General features: G+C 39.2%; 1 protein-coding gene across 3 annotated transcripts in view; it reads right to left on the reverse strand.

The window, feature by feature from the left end:
• The window catches only part of ZCCHC7 (zinc finger CCHC-type containing 7), a 158,955-nt gene that overhangs the window by 37,371 nt on the left and 94,815 nt on the right, over positions 1-26,769 (reverse strand). For all 3 annotated transcript variants that reach the window (XM_050943112.1, XM_050943111.1, XM_050943110.1), the window contains 3 exons: positions 10,717-10,760; positions 9,067-9,189; positions 6,666-6,836 (listed from right to left, as the gene is read on the reverse strand). In XM_050943112.1, the coding sequence (XP_050799069.1) occupies positions 6,666-6,836; positions 9,067-9,189; positions 10,717-10,760 (338 nt within the window). The remainder of the gene's footprint in view (positions 1-6,665; positions 6,837-9,066; positions 9,190-10,716; positions 10,761-26,769) is intronic.

Raw genomic sequence — 26,769 nt, forward strand, 5'->3', positions numbered from 1 at the left:
GGAAACTGATTATACAACAGTCAAGAAGTGTTAATCAAACTGTTTGCAGTACATCAGACAAGAAATTTAGGGATTCCCGACCTGGATGAACACACTTTTCCTTTTCAAATTACTTAACAGGCAAGTGATAGCCAGAAATGCCTGTGGACATAATGCAAACCTCCAAAGGAGGGTCAGACTCACTGACATGGAATATTTTAGAAGGAAAATTCATATGTAAGAATTTTTCCTCCCTTTCCCTCCATATCAGTCTGAAGTTCAATGCAGAAAACAATTATCATTCCTTGGGGGAGGAAGTTATGGGAAATCAACTGAATTATGTAGAAATTGGAAAGGGAAGTAAGGGGTTATTGGGGCATCACACTTTGTAACACTCACCTACCAAGTACTGCATCTGCAGGGGTGAGGATAAGAACATAAGAATGGCCCTACTGGGTAAGACCAAAGGTCCGTCTAGCCCAATATCCTGTCTTCCGACAATAGCCAATGCCAGGTGCCACAGAGGGAATGAACAGAACAGGTAATCATCAAGTGATCCATCCCCTGTTGCTCATTCCCAGCTTCTGGCAAACAGAAGATAGGGACACCATTCCTGCCCATCCTGGCTAATAACCATTGATGGACGTATCCTCCATGAATTTATCTAGTTCTTTTTTGAACCCTGCCATGGTCTTGGCCTTCACAACATCCTCTGGCAAGGAGTTCACAGGTTGACTGTGCGTTGTGTGAAGAAATATTTCCTTTTATTTGTTTTAAACCTGCTGCCTATTAATTTCATTTAGTGAGCCCCTAGTTCCTGTGTTATGAGAAGTAGTAAACAATACTTCCTTATCTACTTTCTCTACACCAGTCATGATGTTATAGACCTCATCATATCTCCCCTCAGCCATCTCTTTTCCAAGCTGAAAAGTCTCAGTCTTATTAACCTGTCCTCATATGGAAGTCGTTCCATACCCCTAATCATTTTGTTTCCCTTTTCTGAACCTTTTCCAATTCCAATACATCTTTTTTGAGATGGAGTGACCACATTTGCACACAATATTCAAGATGTTTGCTCTAGAGTGCTTTGAGAAAATGTGGAGGGCGGACCACATAGCAACCTGGCAGATCTCACCATAGGTGGTGTACAGTTTCTTAGAGTGAGCAGCAATATGCTTAGAAGTTGTACCTGAGGTTTTGAATGCCTCTTCTATATACATCTTTTATCCCTTGTATGCCCTTTCTACTTCTCTAGGATGCTTGGATTCAGACAAATCTTCTGAAAAAGATTATGGTGACCTTCAGAAAGGAGGACTGGTCATTTTCAAGAACTGCTATGTCCTGGTAGAATATGTATAACTGAGGTTCCACAGAGTGCATGCCATGCTCTGAAATCCCTAAGGCTGAGGACATGGCATGTAGGCAAGAAACTTCCAGTGAGAAAAAGGTCTTCCAGTGAGAATACATGCTGATTGCAAAGACTAGAAGGGTGGTTTATGTAGGCTTGTAGTACACAGTTGAAGATCATGTCAAGAATCTGAGTATTAACGGAGCACTGATGATAGTGGTGGTCCTAAGGAACTTATTTTGTGAGAGTGATTAGAGATTCTCCGGGGTTTGTTACAGCTCAATATACTTACAGTTGTGGACTTGTCTTTCTGAAGTGTTAGCAAGGAGCCATAGCCATGCCTCCTTGTAGAAATGTTAGAGTGTTCTTTACTTTAAGCTGACTTTGCCCCAAGATGTCTCTTGGGTGCCAATATTTGAATCTCATCCAAGTGATCTGTAGTCATCATCTGTCTGCTCCAAGATGCTAAGAAAGGTTTATCACCTTATTCAAATATCTAAGTATATCTACTACTTAGTTTTAGCAGCACTGGATTTTGGTGCAGGGTAAGCTCCTGTTGGAAGATGTTCTGTTATGTTGGGATCTTGAGAGGAGATTCCAGTTATGGCTTAATCAGGCCTGAGGACTGAGACCCGAGTGCTACTGAGAAGGTAACCGAACTCGCTAGCCTGCTTGTTTGCTAAGTGTTTGCATCTTCACACTTGCAAGGAAAAGGAGGCCCTGAAGCCACTTCTGAAATTAGGTGTCCAGATTTCCCACTTTTAAGTGTGTCTTCCTTATGTAGTATCTTTTGGTTTTCCAACTGGATCTGGATACCAACAGGTTCATCAATGGACTTCCAACCTACTTTATGATGCTCTGCAAAAATGGCTGGCCCTGATTGCAGCCCGTCAGGTCTAAGTGCATCCTGCAGTGCCAGTCAACTTGGGCTTTTCTTCTCCTTTGATGTGTAGAATCCTGAGGGACAGAACAAGAGCTTCTGCCCAAAACATGATCCAGGCTTCCGTGAGAAGTACTGAAGATTTCTGCTTTCTTATCGAGGAGGTGTTGCCCTTCAAACTCTCCTCAGAAAAGGAAAATATTTTTGGAGCCCAGCAATTTTGAGAACAACTTAGAAGACAACAAAAAAAAAAAAGAGGAAATAAAGATATTTAGTTTCGGGGTTTTTTTTTTTTTAAATCCTGTAAAAGGCTCTGCTACAAAGGGAGGCCTGACGTCTGCCATCTGTATCCGTGTGAAGGTCCAGAATTCTGGAGAGCTCTTCCTGAGGGGTGCTTTAAACCCACACACAGAGGAAAAGTTGTGGTCTGCCTTCAGTTGCTGCTGTTAGAAGGAACACCAAACTGTGAAGCTGACACAGAATGGACAAAGAATAGAGATAATAATGATTACACTATTTTTTAAGTTCTTTGAGATCTTTGGATAAAGAAAGGGACTAGGGCAAAAGCCCTATAATCCCTCTCAAAGAAAGCTACCAACTGGGGATGGTGGTAGACATGAGGGCACTAGGAATACCCGATCACGCTGCCTTTCAAAAGGAACACTGTGTTACTCAAGAAACCAAAATCATCTTTAATGTGGAAAAGTTTAACTAGTAGAGAAGCTGTGGTCTATAGTATGCCAAAATCTAAACTCTGAAGTTTCAGAATGGCTGTCTATCCACATTATAAGAATGGTACAGTGTATTTTTTAAATTGTAGTATGAATGACTGTAGCTCTGAAGTGCTCTGACCTTCATGGTCCCTAAAAGATATTTTCCTACCCATTTTGCAGAATTTTCTTGCTCTTCCACAATTCTACTGTTAGAATAATGAATATGTGCAGAAATACTATCTGTCCTAGCTGAGAACAGGTTACTTGATGGAAAACTGAAAAATATGTTTTTAAGTTTCATGCATGTTTTCATTCTGAAATATTGGAAATGTAGGTGTAAGACAGATTTTTTTAACAGACCTAATTTTTATTCTCTCCCTCCATCATCCACATTCTCATCTGATTCTTTTCTACGCCTTACACTGCACAGAATAATAATAATACAGAATAATACAGAAGAGTCTCTTCTTCCTTATCTTTCCTTACTTCCATATCTTGTCTCACTCTCTACTACCTCTAAGTGTCATTACTGTATCACTCACCTCTTCCTGCACACATCAAGACTAGATATTTTCCTAAAGGATATGTTCTAGTTCAAATGGGAATTAATTCAGGGACATCTTATGGCCTGTGTTATGCAGGAGGTCAGACCAGATGATCACCAGAGGTCCCCTTTTGGCCCTATAATCGATGAACCTATATTACTTAGGACCCTCACAAGCACTCTTCTCCACTGCCATAACCAACCACATCTTAAGTGGTTGTGATCTTGTAGCTCTATCCCACTGTTTAACTTCTACATTCATATCAGATTAGTTTCAATTTTGATTATTTTACCAACTTATTTTATTCTAACCCAAGCTTTCATAGTGTGCATCAGAATATTTTAGAACATATATGATAATTAAATATGTTTTAGCAATAAATTAATGACATAAGAAATAACTTTCTTTGTTTCCAAGGAATTATACTTTTGCCATAACAATTCATTCTAGAGTAAAAACTGACAAAATCTTTCATCCTGGAAGGAACATTTCCAAACCAATTATATCTAGTGTTACAATGTATGAGATTTAAAAAAAAAAAAAAAAAAAATCAGAGGGGTAGCCGTGTTAGTCTGGATCTGTAAAAGCAGCAGAGTCCTGTGGCACCTTATAGACTAACAGACATTTTTGGATGCATCCGACGAAGTGGGTATTCACTCACGAAAGCTCATGCTCCAAAATGTCTGTTAGTCTACAAGGTACCACAGGACTCTTTGCTGCTTTAAAAAAAAAAGTTTCCCAGTTTGTGGCTATTTTGAACTCTCAAAATGAGTTTAATTAAAATACACCTGAATATTCAACTCAGTAGCTACCTTTCATAAAGATTTTAACTACTCCTGTTTAGTACCCATAGCTGTATATACCAGTATAAATTTATGATATTTGGGAATGGATCCAATATTATTTGCAATTTACCATAGAACTACAACACTGTACACAAGATACACACGAACTCCCATTACCAGTAACATGACTTTTGGGCATATGTATCAAGGGCAGAAAAGTCGCTATTTATTTTAAACAAATGTCTAAACTATCCATTAAAGAAAAGGAGGGGGGAGATGCATACTGAACTTTGAACGTAAATAATGATAAAAGATTGGTGTGCTGAGAAGAATAAGTACCTTCAAACCTGGAGCCAAATCCTGTCTTCAGATGTGTATGCATGACTCCTCCTCAAATCAAAGACAGCCTCACGCCCCAAGCAGCTACAACCTAGAGTTCTTACCTGAAGCTCGTCTACTACCCATCCGAGATCAGCATGATTTATGCCTTTCTACATGTTGCTGGTTTGCTTCACAACAGCTTTATTTAATCATATTTCTCTATATCGAACATACATTGTGGTGTACCATGTTAACTGGGCAACCATAAAACTTTATGCTAAATTACAGGATAGTGTTTCAGGATAGTGACTGTATCAGCTCATTTCCCCTATCCAGTTATTTTCACTCTCCGTAAGGTCATTTTAAATTGTAAAGAGTAAGGAGCTTGAATCAAATTAGATTGTTGTTTAGATAAATAAAATATGTGCCAGGAAAAACTCTCACATTTTGAACTCTTTGTAAATTGTTCCCCAACCACCAATGAAGACTTTAAAATCTATTTCATCATTTTGTTACTGTGAGATTTTGCATGGCAAGGTTGAGTGAAACCATGCGTACAGACATTTATACCCTGTGCAAACCAAATGTTACAAATCCATCAGAGAAAGCACTGTTGAGATCAGTAGCAACATTCCAGCTCAAGCTGCTTGTGTCTACAACGATTATAGAATAAAAGACCAAAGGAGTAAATTTTAGTTGGGATTATTTGGCAGCCTGTGCATACGCCCTGCATTCATTGTCGTGCCTATGTTACACGAAGTCCCTAAAATATTTCTTGAGAGTTGTTGAGAAAGTATGGTGATGCTAGAGTGTCTCAAAGAAAAGATCACCAGAATTTTTTTAACATGGGCAAAACAATTTATTTTCCCCTAGCCAACTGGCTGTTAGCTAAAGCTGTAGGGCAAACTCATTTTCTCTCTCCTTCTAAGTGGTCTGACCGGTGTCACTAGATGGGACAGAACACCATAACCAGGAGGTGTGGGGGTTACAGTCACTAATATTTTTGTATGTGCATGATGTGATTATGTTGCACTGAGTTAATTTTTAACTCAAATTAACTTTTTATTCACTCTTTCCATTGAGACAAACTGTTTGTTGTAGAATATATATTTAGGAACCCAACCCGTAACTCTGTTTCTGTATTACCACCAGAACTTACTCTTCTAGTGGTATGTTCTTAAGTACATTTCGCTTTTGTATGTCTTTGTGATTAGGGCTGAGAGATACACCCGCTTTTAAAATCATTGCTTTCATTGCACTGCACTCCTTATGCTGTATACTTTTGCATCATGGTGCAGTTATCTTGACGTTTATTTGCAAACAAGTCTAATCTCGGCCATTTGTTTAGACTTGTATACTGTCTGTGTGTCTTGGGTTATAGGTCTAATTAAATGACCCCTCTCCCGGTTTGCTAACACTTTCACTTCAGAAGGAGAATTTTTAATAAACTTGCAAATATCCTCTATTCTTTGAAAGATCAAGTCCTTTTCTTACAGCTGTCTGCTTTGACCCTTTATGCCACTAATAAATTGGTCTCCAAACAGTTCACCTGTTAAGTGTTCAAATTCACATGACTTCGCTTTATTACACAAGTCTGTAATATAATGGTCAATGGTTTCTAAAAATGAAATCAAAACTCAGCCAAACCATCTGTGCTCCACCTTGTTCAATTTTCAAATCTTTACATCCAAAGTGTGAAAGAATCACATACAATATCTTTATACACCTTCCACGGGGCTAAACGATGCTTCCATGGGCACTTCTCACCACACTTGCTGCACAGATATATTTTAGGAAGAAAAACATTTATGTGAGCAAGTAATTGATGTGCAAACTAAACTGGAACATGGAGCTGCATCACAGCAAACAGCAGGGCTGACAATGCCACATTTTGCTAAATTCTGGCCTCATTCCTCACGGAAACTATGATACTATATAGACAGATACTCAAATATATTTTTATCTATTTAAAAATACGTGCTCACTGTATAATAGAAGGTTAAAAACAGATGGTTAGATCATCAAGTTTTACCTCGCATAACATTTATTGACAAAGGTGGACATGGGCTAATGATTGCTAAACGTTCTACTCACATCAGCATAATGGCCTTTCATATCACAGCGGTTACAATGTTTACGCCAATAAGCTCTCTCAAGGCACTCCCTAGAACAGTGTCCAGGCAAACAGCAGTTTAAACAAAACCGTGCTGGGCAAGTATTTTGTAGGTGATCTCTCTCTGCACACAGGAAACAAGGGGGAATTTTCTATGGAGAAATACAGAAAGAAGGATCTTGGGTGAAAACATTTCAACTGTTTGAAGTATTTAAAAAATAACTGGTGAAACACAAACCAAAATGAGCGCAAACACCCACAAATCATCACATTCATAATTATGTATTCTCATCTGGGATAGTAAGATTATAGTGTTTCTTCAAGATTTCTTACTTCTTAAACAAGATTTTCTATTCTTAAACAAGATTTTCTTACTTCTTAAAGAAGAGAAATACAAGCTAACATTGTAATTCCATATACAGTACTTCCTGGTTCTAGTTTCTTCTCAAGTTTCATGAATTACTGCATACACTTGTACTACTTTCAACGAATCAACAACAATCATGCTAAGAGGAAACAAACATTTTGATTTGAGACAAACTTCTCATACCTGAACAGTGTGTGCTCAAATTTTGGATACAACTTGGATGAAAGATGTGTAAAATGCACGTAAGATGTGTAAAATCAAGTTGGTTTATATTTCCTTTTTTAAAATACTGTTTTAAAAAATGAAAAAGCTGTCTCTCTTAGTGGCATGCTGTTATATGTAACACAATGGATTCTAACGATTCGCCTCTATATCTATGCCAGTGGTTTCCAAACTTGTTCCGCCGCTTGTACAGGGAAAGCGTACCTGCCACGTCCACAGGTTTGACCGATCGTGGCTCCCAGTGGCCACGGTTCACTGCTCCAGGCCAGTGGGAGGTGCTGGAAGCGGTGCGGGCTGAGAGATGTACTGGCCACCGCTTCCAGCAGCTCCCATTGGCCTGGAGCAGCAAACCACAGCCACTGGGAGCCACAATCAGCCAAACCTGCGGACGCGGCAGGTAAACAAACCACCCCGGCCCACTAGGGGCTTTCCCTGCACAAGCGGTGCAACAAGTTTGAGAACCACTGATCTATGTCATAAAAGTGAATGTTCATACTTTTGAGATTCCCACGCATGCGTACTAGTCCATTTATGGAGTTATAAAATCAGACTATTGAAAGCCTATTTTGAAGCTGTGTCCATTTTAAGCCAATTTCCCCAATGACTGAGTTTGTTATTTGAGGCTCAAATGGCCACTGGGTGGGAATGACTGATAGTCACTGAGAAACTGGTTTTAGATAGACACATCCATAGACTTGGAATAGGAAGCACTCTCAGAAGGTGTAGGCTTTGCAAAATTCTTAGAGCTTTTACAGTCTTTTCTGTTGGGAGTGGTTAAGTCACACCAATAGAGACTGCAGCCATTTCCACATAATATTTTACATAGTAGATGTTTTTCAAAAAAACTGAAGATGAGTATTTTAGGTAAAAACTTTCTGTGTTTGGTTTGTTGAAATCTGAGCTGTTTGAGGTCACATTTAATTTCATATTTTCTATGACGGCAAAGGGAGGTAAATAATCTTTAAAACAATTCTTTGCCAGGGCAAAAGGTACTAAGTCTAGATGCTGTTCCTTCCTAAAAAATGTTTCTCTTTACTTTAGTTCTTTTTCTCTGAGAGTCTTTATAATATAAAACAGTTAAAAAATGTAAAATATTCTTTTAAGATCTCAACAATATGTCTTTACATTATACTTACCTTTATTTTCTCTGTATTCATTTGTAATTGTGAGAGATTTTAACTTCATACAAAAAAACCCCCAAACAAACAAAAAAAATCTTAACACCAACTAAAGCCTTTTTTAACTTTGTAAATTAAATTAGTCTTGTCCAAGAGATCTTATTGTCAAATTTCAACCTGTAACAAACCTTTAAGCCAAATGACAAACTCTTGAAAAAGGGTGGCTCAGTGCGGGCTCCCTTACCCTGGATGTCTCTTTGCAAGCAGTCCTCACATTGCATTCGTAAATTCACCACACTGCACTTTATTTTAGAGTGTCTTACATTGCCCCACCACAAGGCTTTTCCTGTGTTTCACTGTACCCCCTAGGCACTGAGTCGAGGTGAGGGAGAGAGGTCTCACCTCTCTCAGATCCTAAGCTTCTTTGCCTCTCCTTCCAGCCCCGCTTATCTGCCATCCTACTCCCATGCAACAGTCCCCAGCTGATGAGCTGGATCCCCTTGTTAACTCGCCAATCACCCAGTCCTAATCAATTATCTCCCAATCTGGACCATACAGGGATGATTATAAACTCCACAGCGTGGTGGGCCAGCTCTAGGCCAACCCAAAAGCGTGTTAACTAGTAACCACAGAACAACGGGCTGCCTCTAAAATAAATTAAAATATTGCATTTACCTTTGGAGTAGGACAGTTTTTAGACAAATGACCCCGTTTATCACAATTTCTACAAGTAACATTTTTGTCTGTTGCATAGTATCTGCTGGTGCGTCTCAGGGGTGCATAATTACCAATCTGTGCCTAGGGAAACAAGAAAAAAAAGATGTATCTATTATTTGGGCTTTTGTGGTTTAGTGCTTTGTTGAATTGTATTTTTGTAGCTGTCAGCGCTGGTACGTTCAGTTTGAAATCTAATATTGTACTCATACATATGTCAACCATTTAGTGCTGAAGTGGATAGTTCTGTTCTCTTAAACTTTGCCCTACATGAGTCTAAATGACTGGCTGCTAAATCACTGGCAGACATTTTTGTCTTTTTTTCAGACTACAAGAACAATTAAAAGGTCTGTCTTCTTTCGAAAATCTCAGAGAGGCTCAACTGGCTTTCTCATTCCAGGATGAACTGTAGTTCCCCCCAGATTGCACATGTAGCTAACCTTAATTACAAATACAAGTCACCATACAACAAGGGTAGACACATTCCTTAGAAGAAATATAATGCTGTAGGGAGCTCTATTAAACCTGCATTTTGCACCATGACACATTAGAGTGAACTTGCAAAACACACAACTGTGACCTCACATGTTATCTCCACAGAAGCAGAGGAAGTTGATAATTCTCTCTCTTGCTGCTGAAGATTTATTTAGTACTAGTAAACATCAGGTTTTTTGTTTGTTTGTTTGTTTTTTAAACAGACAGGATGTTGGGCATAGAACTAGGACAGATGCAGCTGTCACAAGCCAAGCTGAAAGATTGAGGGCCCCTGCATATGGAATAGGGTTGCTAATTTTGGTTGGACTTATTCCTATAGGAGTTATCACATGATATAGTTTTTAATTAAAGATTAATTTTTAATTCCTGGAGACTCCAGGACAACAGTGGAGGTTTGGTAACCCTCATATGGAAGCATTATTGGACCTGACTGGAGCTGGTTGTGAGACAGAGAGAGAGGGACCCTCAAGAGGTCTGTGTACTGTGCTCCTCTTAGATAGTCTAGGGCTATTAGGATTAACTTTCTTCCAGACCCTCCAGAAGGAGGGGTATGTGAGTAGGGCAAGACAAGAAGTCCCACCAAATGATAAATGCATCATAAATAAGTGCAGTTAGAGGCTGAAGAGTCTGGTTTTGCTTCAGAGAGCTGCTGATGTCTCATGGATATCTTTAAGAAAAATTAATAATTCTGCTCACACCTTTACTCTATTTTTTTATTTTCTGTTTATATAGGGATACCTGTGTGAATAAAAGTTTTTTTTAATTTTTTAAGAATTCATCTCTTCTTTCTGCCTATTCTACATCTGATATCTTAATGCTCTGTTTCTGACATCATAGTTGGAAGCTGTGGAAAGTGATTATGATGTTAAGAAAGAACTATTACTTCAGATGAACTCTTAAAAAGCAAATATCCTCTTTTCATGTAAACTAGTGTTACCAACATACAAGGGAGAGAGAGAGAGAAACACAGAAATACACGATTTATAAGAATGTTTTCCAAGTATGTTGTTCCTGAGGGATCAGTGGGTCTATAATAAGGGGTTTCATTCATAAGGTTATGCCCCCTCTTTTAAAAACCACCTACAATATTTGGAATAATTTATTAGGCTATATTACCTCTAGGTCTTTATCACTGATGGACCAGTCCACTCCATCTTCTCCTGCAAAACAGATATATTGTGAAATATATTAATGCGCTGAAAGTTATTTTGTAAATTCAACCACAGGTGATTTCTATGTAGTCACTGAAAGGAGACAAGACCAGACCTGTTTTTAAAAGCACATCATTGGCAAATCTAGTTTCAGTTTCAGCAAAGGGACACTATCAATCTGTTTGGCTCCATGTTTGACCTACCTTACAATTAAAATGTTCTCTTTGTTGTGTGTGTTTTGTTAAACAAGGCATCAGATAGGAAAGAAGTCACTATGTGGTAAGTGGCACTGACACTGAAGTACTGCACTACTGGTTACACACATTACATTTAACTGCTGTCTGTCAAGGCACACAGAACCCTTAGAAAATCCGTGGTCACCCTCATGGACCTCTAGGATCTCAGAGACACAAGGTGGGTGAGATAATATCTTTCATTGGACCAGCTTCCATTGGTGAGCGACGCAGGCCACATCTACCCTACAGACTTAAGTTGACATATGTTAGGTCGACATGCAGCCATTGCTGTGGTGGCTGATGTCCACACTACCCTCCTTCTGCCAGTGCTGCGCATTCCCTCTCAGCCAGCAGTGTTGGCCAGCTGCCCAGGCTTCTTGCCTCCCTGTTCCCCGCCAGGGGCAGGGGAGGGATATCAGCTCAGGCTTCTTGCCTCTCTGAGCAGGGAGATGGGGGCAGTCAGGTTCTAGCTGCCCGGCTTTCTTGCCAATTTCACAGCTTCAGCATGGAGCCCTGAAATTGACAAGACAGTCAACAGCTGATATAAGTAATTCAGTGTCTACACAGAGCCTGCCCCGCTCTAACTACACCACCATAAGCACCAGGCCTCTCGTGGAGGTGGAGTTATGTCACTGCAGTAGGGCACTTACATCGGCGGGACAAGGCTGTATTTCGTACATTGACATAATTAGGCCAACATAAAGCAGTTTACGTTGACCAAACTGTGTAGTGTAGACCAAGCCACAAGCTTTCAGGCAACACAGAGCTCTTCTTCAGTTCTGGGAAAGGTACTCCCAGCATCACAGCTAAATGTAAGGTGGAATGCCGATTGTTTAGCAAAAGTAAAAAGAACAGGAGTACTTGTGGCACCTTAGAGACTAACAAATTTATTTGAGCATAAGCTTTCGTGGGCTACAGCCCACTTCATCAGATGCACAGAATGGAACATATAGTAAGAAATATATATACATACAGAGAACATGAAAAGGTGGAAGTAGCCATAGCAACTGTAAGAGGCTACTTAATTAAGATGAGCTATTATCAACAGGAGAAAAACTTTTGTAGTGATAATCAAGATGACCCATTTTAAACAGTTGACAAGAAGGTGTGAGGATACTTAACATGGGGAAATAGATTCAATATATGTAAAAGCAGCAAAGAATCCTGTGGCACCTTATAGACTAACAGACGTTTTGGAGCATGAGCTTTCGTGGGTGAATACCCACTTCCTCAGATGCATGTAATGGAAATTTCCAGGGGCAGGTATATATATGCTAGCAAGCAAGCTAGAGATAACGAGGTCAGTTCAATCAGGGAGGATGAGGCCCTGTCTTAGCAGTTGAGGTGTGAAAACCAAGAGAGGAGAAACTGGTTCTGTAGTTGGCAAGCCATTCACAGTCTTTGTTCAATCCTGAGCTGATGGTGTCAAATTTGCAGATGAACTGAAGCTCAGCAGTTTCTCTTTGAAGTCTGGTCCTGAAGTTTTTTTGCTGCAGGATGGCCACCTTAAGGTCTGCTATAGTGTGGCCAGGGAGGTTGAAGTGCTCTCCTACAGGTTTTTGTATATTGCCATTCCTAATGTCTGATTTGTGTCCATTTATCCTTTTCCATAGAGACTGTCCAGTTTGGCCGATGTACATAGCAGAGGGGCATTGCTGGCATATGATGGCGTATATTACATTGGTGGATGTACAGGTGAATGAACCGGTGATGGTGTGGCTGATCTGGTTAGGTCCTGTGATGGTGTCGCTGGTGTAGATATGTGGGCAGAGTTGGCATCGAGGTTTGTTGCATGGATTGGTTCCTGAGCTAGAGTTATTATGGTGCGGTGTGCAGTTACTGGTGAGAATATGTTTATATGTAATGACCCAGCATAAGCAGTTAGCACATATTGCAAGGGACCTTTCAAGGTAGAGTGACCTGTTAACACCTCTGCAGTCATGGGACAAAAAGAGGAAGTTAGTGGGTTACAGATTGTTGTGATAAGCCATAAATCCAGTGTGTCTGTTCAATCCATGATTTTTGGTTATGAATTTAAGCTCATCTTTTGAAAGTGTTGCACAGGGTTCCTGAGTCTCCTCATCCTCATTTAGTGCACAGATGAAACAGTCTGTGCACTCAGTTCCGGTGTCCGAACCCAGACTGGCCTGCAGCAGCCCAGATTTCTAATTCCAGGTGAAGTCCAGCTCAGCCCTGCACTGGAGCATGTCCAGAGCAGACAGAATCTTTGGAGAATGAAGCTGCTAAAATCTAGTAAGTTTTTACTGAGTGTGTGCGAACTGCAAATAGAGGAAGATGTTCATGGAGATAGCAAAAGGAGAAATCCCTGCCAAAACTGAATTCCTTGCTCCAAAGCTTTTCAAATCATTTTTTTAACATTGGCAAAACAATGTATTTTTCCTTAGCCTCATACTTTGAAACTGCACAACCATTCTGGCAGGAGTATTTAAACAAACAAACAAACAAGCCTGAAGCAGACACTTGCCATGGAAAATCTCAGCCCAAATGGTTGACATTTAGCAACGTTATAATAAACTGAAAACAGGATCTTATAATGGGAAGTGTAGGACAACCTCGATAATAAGTGATGCCACCAGCCCTGCCTATGAGATGCATGAATAAATAACTTGCATTTACTAACAGTAAAAACTCTAAATATAGAGTCCTCTGATAATTAAAGGTGGCGAGCCCCCTCCATTTATTTTTTAAATGTCAAAAAGGTAGGTAAAGAATGGCATTTGAGTGCAAATAAATATATTTTATAATTATTTATCTAGCTCTTATATTGACCCCATCACCATGGTATCTGAGCACCTATTCTAACGCACCCCACATTATTTTAGACAATAATGTCAAGTTTTCTGGACCAGAAATTATCTCCAGATATTGGTGTATGACTCCCATCCCTTTTCTTCAATGGAAGCTGCTTGTTTGCATCCAAAGGATAATTTGGCCCTACTGTATGCACTTATTAAAAAAAAGTCAGTCTTCAAGTTTACATGACAGGTACACTGTTGAGAATATTTTCTATTTTTAGGAGTCTGTCACAGAAATTCACTCATGAACAAAATACGGATTAGGAGACATTTTGGTCATAAAACCTCAGATCACATCTAATAAAGACTGTACTAATGAATTACAGAGAACAGAACCATTTTTTTACAAGAAAGAATTCTGAATTGAATAAAGCATGTTAGAAGAAATTCTCAAAATAAAAATCTAGAAATATTATTTAATATGCTTAGCATATCCTTAAGGTTTCAGAACACATACTACAACATTCCGAGCAGTGAAACAGAATCCCTCAACATATAGACAAAGTTTTAAACAATTAAAACCCAACCACATAAAAGGCAATGCCATACACGAATGAATGCCTCACATTTCCCAGGACCAGAGGTTTTACAAATACTATGTTTCACAAATTGGGAGCAAACATTTCTTATTATGGTTCAATCCTGCAAGGTGCTGAATACCGTGGCCTCAATCCAGGCAAGTACTCAAAACATATCCTTAATATTAGGCATATGAGCAGTCTCACTGACTAAACATAGGGACACCATGTGGGGTGAAGTCCTCAGTGACCCCATGTTTTTCATAGCTGGAGAATTTGACCTGAAATCCAAACCTTGCAGCTGAACTGTGCTCCAGAATCCAAGCTTTCATGTAAAAAATTATGAGCCCCCCCACGATGCAGATAAACATAAAACCAATACACAAGTGTGAATTGGTGTCGTTTGTTTGTAGACAGCTCAAAACAATAGTTCCAAGGGACAAGAACTTTCTTCTTCATCTTAATAGGTCACTGATTATGAAACCCAAAGGGTAACAGTCATTACTTTTAAAGCCCCAGTGCTGCAAACTGTCACAATGCACAGTCCCACTGAAGTTACTGGGACAATTCACAGGAAAAGTTCAGAACAAGTGAAACTGTTTTTCTGGTTCTGGACCAACACTGTCAAGTATTTCATAGCTGATTATCTGAGCAACCTCTAACCACCTCAAGTTTCCCTACCTAGCTGCCAAAACCTCTGCTTCCCCTACAGCAATTTCTAAGACGCAGTACTCCCTTAATACAAAAATCCATGGCACAGAGAAAAGTGAAACTGAGTTGAAAATAATTAACAGTTGAAAATAATTAACACAGAAGCTAGGGTATTGACGGTGCTGTTCCAATTAAATTGCCCATTATTAAATTAAGTTGCAGCAATTTTTCCAGTGTGATACCCTGAAAAACTGCAGACTTGAGGTCCAACTTACTACAGAGAACAGAGGGCCTTGGTTTTATTACCTAGAAAGGCTACATATTGAAACATGAACAGTCCTGCTTTTGTATCCATTTAGAAAAATCTTATTTTTTTTGTACATGGATTTAAATTCAGTTTTAATTCAATTTAAACTGATGTCGCTGCGATGATTTTGGTACCCTGAAAGAAGAATTTATGACATTCTGAGGCAGTGAATATGGCCTCACTGGCTGGGATATCACCGAATATTGCATAGGTTGTCATGTATACCCCCCAAATATCTAACTTTTAAATTCCTTGCTGAAGAAATACATTTTGAAGTTTCAAAACTTTTTTGGTGGTTGTAGATATGTCTAAACTTATTACATACAGGCTGCCTTTTTTCTGTTAGTCAGAAAGAAGTAAAAGAAAATAGGACCAAAAGAAACACATTCTACAGTGAAATTGTGGGAAAAATCTCTGAACACCAACATCAGATAAGTTTCAATACATATGTCATAAACAGATAGTTAAGGGTTAATGTCTCTTTTACCTGTAAAGGGTTAAGAAGCTCAGAAAACCTGGCTCACACCTGACCAGAGGACCAAATCTTGGTGTAGGGAAGTCTTTGTTGTTCGTTCTTGAGACTAAGAGAGACCAGACGTCAATCCAGGTTCTCCAAATCTTTCTGAATCAGTCTCTCATGTTTCAAAATTGTAAGTAACAGCCAGGCAAGGCGGATTAGTTTTATTTTCTCAACTTGTAAATGTCCCTTTTTTGCTGAGAGGATTTTACCTCTGCTTGCTGTAACTTTGAACCTAAGGCTAGAGGGGGTTCCTCTGGGCTATATGAATTTGATTACCCTGTAAAGTATTTTCCATCCTGATTTTACAGAGATGATTTTTACCTTTCTTCTTTAATTTTTTTTTAAGAACCTGATTGATTTTTCCTTGTTTTAAGATCCAAGGGGATTGGATCTGGACTCACCAGGGACTGGTGGGGGAAAGGAGGGGGGATGGTTAATTTCTCCTTGTTTTAAGATCCAAGGGGTTTGGATCTGTGTTCACCAGGGAATTGGTGAAGTCCCTCAAGGCCACCCAGGGAGGGAAGAGTTTTGGGGGGACAGGAAACGCTCCAGACACTGAAATTTCTGGATGGTGGCAGAGTTACCAGATCTAAGTTAGTAATTAAGCTTAGAAGTGTCCACGCAGGTCCCCACATTTGTACCCTAAAGTTCAGAGTAGGGAAGGAACCTTGACAACATAATTAAAACAAAGCCAAGTAAATGTACTTTTACTTAACTTGTATTTATTTATTTACTGCCAGACAGTGTTCATGAGTTTTGGACAAACACAGATTAGCTGTGCTCTGAGCTTCTCTATCTCCCTTTTCTGTCTCTGCTTCTTCAAACACAAACCACTCGATTTACCATTCTTTCTCTCACTCTGATGCATGACCTCAGCACTAAACATTGCCTACCACCTGCACCGAAGCTCAACCGAACTACCAATCCCTGCTACGTTCTCAAAGCAGTATACTGAGTATTTCTCTACTCCCATTTCCTGCCCCAGACCAGCAGCCTCCCAAGGCTAGCAACCTTATTGCACCTGTGCTGAATTGTAAGAGGTATCAGGCCTGGTCTAAACTACAGGGTTACGCTGATGCAAGCTGCTTTGTGTCGACACAGCTGTGGAAGTGTCTTCATTTAAATTAGTCTCCCGCCCATGTAAGTGCCTCTCTACACTGACTTAATGCCACCACTTCCTCAAGTGGCATGATGGGCAATCACTCGTTACCGAGTATGATCGTCTTCCATGGGAGTTATGGGTCCTCAGGTGGCTAATAAGGCCAATCCTTGAACCGCAAGTTCTATTACAATGAGGGCAGATGTTTTCAGGCTCAGCAGAAGGCTGTTGAACATGACTAGAAATCAGTCTCTCTTTTCTCCTGCGCCTCTTGTCCTCTTCGGCTTGTCGGCGAGCAAGTTCAAAATGTAGGGGACCATCACGTAGGACTTCACTCCATTTTAAGCGATCCCAGACAAGTGTCTCCCAAGTATCAATGTCAATATTACATTTTTTTAGGCTACCCTTCAGTAAGTCCTTATAACGCTTCCACTGTCCTCCCACGTTACAGTACCCTTCTTTCAGCTGAGAGAACAGAATCTGTTTTGGGAGGCACTGGTCTGGCATCTGGACAATGTGATCAGTCCAGCGGAATTGCTGATGGATGATCATTGCCTTGATACTGGAGATCTTTGCCTCTTCCAGAACACTGATACTGGTGCACCGGTCTTCCCATCTGATCTTCAGAATCTTACAAAGGCAGCGTTGATGGTGCCTCTCAAGGACTTTCAAGTGGTGTCTACAGGTTGTCCAAGTTTTGGACTCATACAACAGTGGTGGGAGAATAACGGCTTGATAAACAAGTTGGAAGTTTCTCAGTTGGAAACCAAGTGGCATAGAGTCACAGTCAATGTAATTAGGTCGATGCCGCATCAGTGTAGACACTGTGTTGCTTATGTTGACTGTTACTGGCTTTCAGGAGTGGCCCCACATTGACAATACAATAGATACAAGTGCTCCTGGTGAGGACACGCACAACCGACACAAGGAGCCAAGTGTGCACACACACACAAGTGATTTTATAACTGGAGGTTGTATGATGACATAAGTTAGGTTGACATAATTTTGCAGTGTAGACCTGACCTAAGAGTCATTGCTGGCAGGATCAATGGAAGAAGAGGTGGCTGAATGCTTTGGCAGGAGAATGGGAGGTTGAGATGAGATGATTAAGAGCTGCTTGGCAGGAGGTGGGAGCAGATATGAAGTAACAGACCTAGTAGTTAACAGCTCATAATTTGACCATCCATCTGTCCATATGGTAGTGGGGCAGTGGAGCCTGTGGGTTTGACATGGGAGGGGAGAGGAAAATTAGGTGGCTGGTGTGAGGTCTTGCCAGGGACTAGAGCTGAGGTCATGCTGCAGGGTAAAAGAAAGGATGATTGAAGCAGTAAGGAATATGGATGGCGCAGACACACACAAGCGGAGGATGTGTGAAGGTGACCCATGTTCATCTGAAATTCTTGGACAAGGTATGGATATAAAATAAAGAAATACCTGCTAATTTAAAACAAAAGTTACATTTATCTGGAAGTCTTTAGGAGAATGAGACTTACCTTAAATCGGTGTTAAAAATTAATGGTCTCTTAACTGAATTTAGTGCTGAATGAGAATGTTTCAATCCTAATTTCTCATTTCCTGGTTGTTAGTAGGAAAATGCTCCAATCAAGTAAGCAGCCATAAAGTAAGATTATCCTTTTTTAACTAGACAGCTAAACTAAAAAAAACAAAAAAAACCCCAAAAAATCCCACACCCTATTTTTAAAAAAAGGTATAGTTCGGGGTAGGCAACCTATGGCACACGTGCCAAAGGTGGGACGCAAGCTGATTTTCAGTGGCACTCACACTGCCCAGGTCCCGGCCACCGGTCCTGGGAGATTTGCATTTTAATTTAATTTTAAATGAAGCTTCTTAAACATTTAAAAAAACGTATTTACTTTACATACAAAAATAGTTTAGTTATATATTATAGACATAAAAAGAAACCTTCTAAAAACATTAAAATGTATTACTGGCACGTGAAACCTTAAATCAGAGTGAATAAATGAAGACTTGGCACACCACTTCTGAAAGGTTGCCGATCCCTGGTATAGTTCTTTCTGAAGCTTGGAGAAAAAGAGTGGAATTTTCTTTTAAAGGAAAAGACAGAAAATGTTGAGTTCAGAAGAGAATAAAAACTATTCCAAGATAATTCTCTGTATGTGGAAAAATGTGCAAAGATTTAACTCCATGTCTTTAGTACTCAATAAAACCACTCAGCTATATTTTAATTCCTGTTTTTCTAGGGGTACACAGTTTTTGGGGGGCACAACTATAAAGGACTGTAAAAACATAATGCAGCTCTTTACTAAATATCTTTTTATCTATTTGATGTAGGCATCCACAAACATTTTGGTAATTAAATTCTTTACATTGTCTATGGTTTCTTTGGTAATTATTTTATTTATACAAAAACACCACTTTTCTTTCTATTTTTTTAAACAGCTCACAGTGCCTTTGTGAAACGATATTAACATTTAAAAAAATTATTCTGATAATCTCCCCTGGGGCTTTCTCCAGCTCCAGTAAGTGACTGCACCAGAATCTCATAGCCACAAATGAATGTGTTATTCAAAAGAAGCTGGTAATTTTCACATGGTATCAAGGTAAACCCCCACAACACAGACCTGCCACACTTAAATTATTTTATTTTTAATGGATTTTCTCATACTTCGATTTTTTCCCAGCTTTTTCATTTGTGGTACTCACACTAAGATACTTTTTATTTTTTTATGATTCATTCATTCACATAATTTGATGAGAAAATACATGGTTGTTTATTCTTCTGTTTAGCCTTATGAACTTTTTGTATTTGGATCGGAGGGTGGGGAAGAGAATGGCTTTGTGTGTATCCAGCTGATACCAACATCCTGTCAGTTTGGGCTGTGGTAAGAAAGGAAGGGGCCAGAGTAAATGAGAATGGGGATGATGTTAAATGTATAGTGCTTGGATGGAAATAAGAGTTCTGTGAAAGGAACTATCTATCTTCTATAGAAAATTACATGTTGGTTACCCTGGAATAACACAGTATTATGGGATGGCCTGTAGAAGCACTACAAGTAAGGTTGCAACCATATTTCTGTTTAAAGCCAAATTTTCAAACTGCATTACAATTTACATGCCTAATCTGAGCCACGGACAGAGTTTAGGGTTGTTTGGCCAAGGGTATCTGAGATATAGTCGCCCCCCTCCCCCTCACTCCCCAATTGGTTTAAAAAGTGCAATAAAAAACTTTCTTATTTCTTTTTTCAGAGAGAGAGAGAACGAGAACTGTGGACAATATTAATTTATATCACTGGATTGCTCCTTTTGAGGGAGAGAGAGAGCTCACTGGTTTGAGCATTGGCCTGCTAAATCCAGGATTATGAGTTCAATCCTTGAGGGGGCCATTTAGGGATCTGGGGCAAAAATCCATCTGGGGATTGGACCTGCTTTGAGCAGGGGATTGGATTAGATGACCTCTTGAGGTCCCTTCCAACCCTGATATTCTATGATTCTAATATCCAAGAATAGTAAATCAACTCCACAGCCCAATAGTTCAGAAATTGTTGGACTTTCTTCTGGGTTTTACGGACTAGTGTGCTGCTGCAAGCAACACAAACAATGTCAGCCCCATGCAGACTCCTAGAGAGAGAGACAGACTCTCCCAGAAAATGCTCTATAGTCTAGGGGGAACATGCTCTGGGCTAAAAGCCAGACGACCATGAGTTCAAGTCTCTTCTTCCAGAGAAAGGAAGGAGATAGCAAAAAAATTTTTGAAAGAGAACTGTTGAGAAAACCTCTGCCCTGAGCGTGAAAGAATAATATTGAGGAGCAATATCACTACAGTTCATGAAATGCACTTATATAGGGTGCTACTCCAGGATGAGGGGGAGGCAGTGGACCTTCTTGCTTGCCTTTGAGATTTGGCAAAGGTGGAAAAATCCAACATTTCCAAGCTTGGCAGGGCAGTGGATTCCCTTAAGAGAGAAAATAAATTTAGACTGAGCTACAACTTAACTGATTCCTTATCTATGATCCTAAAACTTGGGTTATTCTGCTACAACCAGTGATCTAGGGATCTGAAGATGTCACCTTTGCAGTCAAGCAAAGAGCTTGGCCTGACTTTCAATCTCTGGGAGAAATGAGACCTTTTACACCACTAGGAACATTGCACTTCAGTTCTCTCAGCAGGGAATCTGGAGAATTTTATCCTGTTCTCTGGAGTGGTTAACCCCAGTCTAAGACTAATTGCATCTCCATTGTCTCCAAAAGACATTATGCATACTAAGTTTCTCTGGTAACAGTATGCAGTGAGCTTAATGTTTGATGGCACTTGTGCATTCAACTTCACAATGAAACAAACATACCTGCTAAAATAGGTGAGAGACTTTTCTTATGGTGGGAAGATGGATGCAAGCATCCCTGGTTTCCAAATCACATTAAAATCTTAATTCCATAATTGTATTTAATTATAATACACCTCTACCCCAACATAATGCTGTCCTCGGGAGCCAAAAAATCTTACCGCGTTATAGGTGAAACCGCATTATATCAAACTTGCTTTGATCTGCTGGAGTGCACAGCCCCGCCCCCCAGAGCACTGCTTTACCGCGTTATATCCGAATTCGTGTTATATCGGGGTAGAGGTGTATAATCACAATTATATTAGACTGAAAGCTCTCTGGGGCGGGGGCCATCTGTGATTCATATGCCTGGCACAATGGGATCCTGGCCTCTGAGTGTTACTTCATTACAAATAATCAATAACAACTTTAAATGGGTAAAGATAAATCCCTTCTCCATAAAAGACTAATTTATTGACAGCAGGTTTTAAACGCACTGAAACTTCTAAGGTTTCTAAATCAGTAAATATTTTTGTTTTACCTCATTGAGACTCAAATATATCAATATAATATTCTGTGATGGAGTTTTCTGATTTTTTTAATAGCTCTCATTTTAGAAATGGAACAGAAATTTGGCAAGTTCTCTATGTTTAATGTGGTACAGTTTTCCAAGCTATCATGGAAAATTCACTTCTTGTTCTGACTGGTGGTAACAGATATACAAAGTTTGTCTTTTTTTTACAGGAAAATAAATGTTTGAATTTTGATGTTGAGTGCATATTCTGTTTATTAAAATCACTAACCAATTTACTGGTCACAGGGTGCAGGGACATTACTATTACCACCACCACCCTCAACAGAACTCCAACAATGTGGTTGGCAATGTGCAGGGGAAAAAATATGAATTTCCCCAATGACCTAAATACAACACAGACAATACAATCCACACATAATACTGTGTGCACGTACAGATCAGAAGCACACAGAACATAGATGAGGCATAGATGAAAGAACAAAGCTTCATAATGCTTTTTATACTCTCATCCTCCTGACTCGAGTCTTTTAAATTAACTTTTTCAATGCACAGTTATCATGCAAAGGCCATGTGGAAAGACCAGGTTTAAAATGAGGTTAATTAATCAATCATATTTATTATAGCAGTGCTGAGAGGCCAAGAGAGAACTGGGCTCCACAGTGCTAGGCACTGTACACACACAGCAAGAAAGAGTCCCTGCCCCCGCAAACTTACAATCTATAGGGGTCCTACTCTGAAAAATAATGGAACAAAAATGGCCAAAGTATTTACTTTTAGTTATTTATACTGGGAAAGCCCATGCAAATTTTATTTTCAGTTTAAAAACTGTGCACAGCAAACTCGGGCAACTTAGATTGTAGAAACTGACTCAATTCTGCTTCTTCTTCTCTCTATATATATTCCTGCCACTCTTTAAGGCAAAAAGCCACTGTTTCCAAACACTTCTGATTCTGCAGAAGTACAAGAAATGATATTCCAACAAGATATTTTCCCTTGAATAGGCTGTATTCTAAATACCCATATAGTACAGGCTGAAATCTGTATTGACAATGGCTATTCTACAGGCATCAATATATGGTCTGTGCCAATAACCTGCTGCTCATTCCACTTAAGGTTTCCATTCAAAGAACACCTAAATCGAATTGAACTCAGGTGGTACACAACATTCTAAAATGTAATGGGATGAAGACAGGCACCTCCATGCCTAAACAACAGTTGGCAGCATTTATGACATATTTTCAAAAGACTGACCGCAGACCTAGATCCTAACATTCCGATTTCCCCAACTCCAGCAGTGACTGATGAGTACAAAACTTGTATGGAGGGTACCGGCATCTGAACTCTCACAATCCTAGGCAGTAGATCAAGGCTAAATGATGCAGAGAAGCAATAGCAGATGAAGTTCTGGATATACCACTCAGTTATTTTGAAGTAGAACTATTTCTGGAGAAGAACTGGAATCAGCTGCTGTAAAGGCTGTTCTCTGAGACTTCCTTAGACACTTCAAGGGATTTTTCAGCATTTGTTTTGATGATAAAGAGATGACTTACTGAAACAGATACCTTCTGTTGGAACATATTATCCCTAAAAAGTAGAGAACTTTGAAAGAGATCTGTAGATTCCCACTGAAAAATCAGTTCAAACTGTAGTTGGTAGAAGTCCAACATGAAAAATTTCCTTATGGAAAGGACAGAACCTCCCTCCTCTCACAATAGCAAAACACATCACCTCTCTCCTCTCTGACATTTCTCATCAGCCCTCGGTGTTGTTTTGGTCACTCTCATGATAATAATGACAATTTATCTTTAGCAGCCATTATCTTGGTGCACTATGGTACTCTTTAAAGCCACTTACTGGCCCAAATCTACCAGTGAACATTCACGGAAAGCCAACCTACACTGAAATGTATCAAAACACATGATTTTGTTTCAAGCATAAAAAAATTGGTATAGAGAAAGTTTAAACACCCCCCCCCCACCAAAAACCTGAATATAATAATTTCAAGACCTGTTAAAACAACTTTAAGCAAACTTTACCAACCTATTACCTATGGGAGTAAACTTTAACTGTCATCACAAGAGAAGAAAAGTCTGACAGTTGGGGGTATGACATGGTATTTATAATCCCTAGGCAACATATTCTCTTGGGGCCCACCACAGGGCTAAAACTGGGATTTTCAAGAAGGTTCACAAGTTTTGAAATACACATGAACTAAGAGTGTTTAATCTAAGTGGAGATGCTTGCTTTTCATATTTAAAGCAGCCTTTTAAATACATAAATTTACCAAGTACTGGTACATAACTTTTTTTTCTAACAGTTTTTAAAAGTTCAGTACTGCTTCATATTTCTGCTCTGTGCAGTGTGACTGGTCTGCAGTTTTTTGGCTATAAAGCATATATTTCCCCCTCATTTTACTGCCTCTTTTCTGTTTTTTGTGTGTAAGATGCTCTAAGAACTGTAATGTGAATAAAAATATGTAGCGCAAAAAGCAGTAAACAGTGAATATATAATATTTCACAATCTTGAAAGTATGTATCATGCAAAACTGTATATTGATACACATGTACACATTAAAATATATATACACACACAGAGTGTGTGGGTTTGTATATTATATAAATGTGTAATTTTCCATCTGTTTTGTGTATTCTGTGATAGATACCCTCTCCCCTAAGTCTTGGCCACTGCTGCTAACGTTAATTCACAAAACTCAATGGCTCATGGTTTTCAAAGCTTAGTCCAACATTTGCAGAACAAAGTAGGTTTTTCTCTTTTTTTGGTGGGTACAAGTATGGGGACCACAGGAACAGTTAAATTCATGGCATGGTTGGTCTACCACACAGTCGGGGGAATTCTTTAAATAGAGCCTGTCACTCTCTTTGCCCATCAATGGGATTTCCTTCTCAAACTGCTGATTCGTTCAGGTACACAACAGAGGAAATTTCAGTTAACCTTTGTTTCACCCCGGGGAAAAATCTGTCTGAAAAGTATAAAATGAATAGATTAAAAAAAATAAGTAGCTCAGCTGCAGGGCTATTCTTTCTATTGTTCACAGCAGTCAAAGTTAAACAGAGAAAAGGAGACAAACCTGAGCATTTTATTCCCACTGGAGAATAAATGTATAATACGTAATTTAGAAATCCAATTGTCTATACTTTGATTTTTGATTTAGCCAAGCAAGACAAAAACAGAACTAGCCCTCACATCAAACATTCACCTTTTGGCCATGTCTTGTATGATTGTGGAAAGAGAATTACTAGTTTCTTTGAACAGGAAGGCATTTAATTAAGTTGTCCTAAGTATATTTTAAGATGCCAATAATTCCTGGTGGAGAAATAAATATGAAATGTTATATTTGAAGGATGCATGAACAGATAAGACAGACAAGCAAAATATATTTAGAAACTAAATATTGAGGTTTTTTTGTTGTTTTTTTTTAAGTGGAATGATGATGACAATGACAAAGTGGTCTAACATTAAGGTCTCTTCTTTGGAATGTGTGTGAGAGAAGTTGGCTTAGAGAGAAATTATTTCAGAAGAGGAAGACAGTCCTTTTAATTTCAATTCTTATGAGCCTGGGGCCTCTGACCGCAGTGTAGATTCTCCTTGGACTTCTACTAAATGTTCAGGAATGCTTGCTGTAGAGATCAGGAACACATATTTTATTTGGTTGACTATAAACAAAACCTGTGTACTCAGGGGCAAGGTCTCTGGTCTCTCCTATATTTTACCATGGCAGACTGGAAAATTTGCATCAACACAGCTTAAATAAAAATGAGGTTTGAATTAATTATGAAAATGAATAAGATGATCAGAACAGCAGATCCTAAACTACTTACTTGGAAATCCAGTGCCATGTTATCACTACATGTTACGTGTTTGATGACATGCCCTATTTTCTGTATTGACACATGTAACCACCACAGAAGTTGTCATGGGGAAAGCGGGAGGTTTTGGCAGCTGTGCAAGAGGCAGTTGAGCTTCTGGCAACTGGGATGGTGTGAGAGACAGTCTGAGTGTAGGATAAGCACAATAGCTAGAAGTTTATGTTAAAATAATCATCAATTAAACAGTTAATGTTGACAATGAAATGGTCATCTTAGGTTACAGAGACAAAATCCCGTTGATACAAATGGGGCACTTCATATCTTTCAGAGCTATTGTTTCAGTCTGCAGATGCAGGAACACACCACTGCATTAGTTTATAGCCTTTATGGTTTAAGATTAGCATGACAGTCAGCACCTTTAGAAACAAATTATTAAATAAATGCAAGACAGATTCTGAAGTACAATTTTGTGGCAATATGTGGGTTATGGTTGAATTCCACAACAAATGCTGATACCCCAGACTCCATGGATTACATAGTCCCAAGGTATAAAAAAGATTAGATTTTATTAGAATTGATTACTAGTTTTTTTTTGTGGGGGGAGGGGGGAAGAGAAAAATCACTTATTTTGCTTCCCAGCCAAAAGGTCATATTTTTCACTTATTTCTGCATAAGATTCTGTATCACTTTTAAGTGAAAAAAATTGATTAAATACTGTAGTGAATTTTTTCAATGAAAAAGTACTAATTGGAAAATTAGTCACTGCTAAACATACTTTCTAAATGGCAACTGTAACATGCCTATTAGGTATCCAACCAACATTCATTATTGTAGTGCCTAAGTGTTTTACAGGAAGACACAAGGTAGAACATGGGACCAGCAAGGCCACAACAACACATTTTATAGGAAGACACTTTGTTGTGGATAGGTGTTCTCCCTGCATCATGTGTAGCATTTTTGTTTCTTTGTTTATGACTCCTGTGGAAGAAATAAGACAGATAGTCCTTGCACTTTCTCCTGAGGGAGGCTAGATTTGAGATCATTCTAATTTCCTGAGGAACACAATTCTGTAGCTGTCAATGTGTCATTAAAGAGGTCTGTCGGCAGCTCTCATAAGATTTACTCTTGTTTGAGATGGCTCAATTGTTCCTGAGGTGAATAGTTGACACGGAAGGTCTTGATCATAGAATATCAAGATTGGAAGGGAC

Source organism: Gopherus flavomarginatus, chromosome 3 (genome assembly GCF_025201925.1).
Source record: "Gopherus flavomarginatus isolate rGopFla2 chromosome 3, rGopFla2.mat.asm, whole genome shotgun sequence".
Taxonomy (NCBI): Eukaryota; Metazoa; Chordata; order Testudines; family Testudinidae; genus Gopherus; species Gopherus flavomarginatus.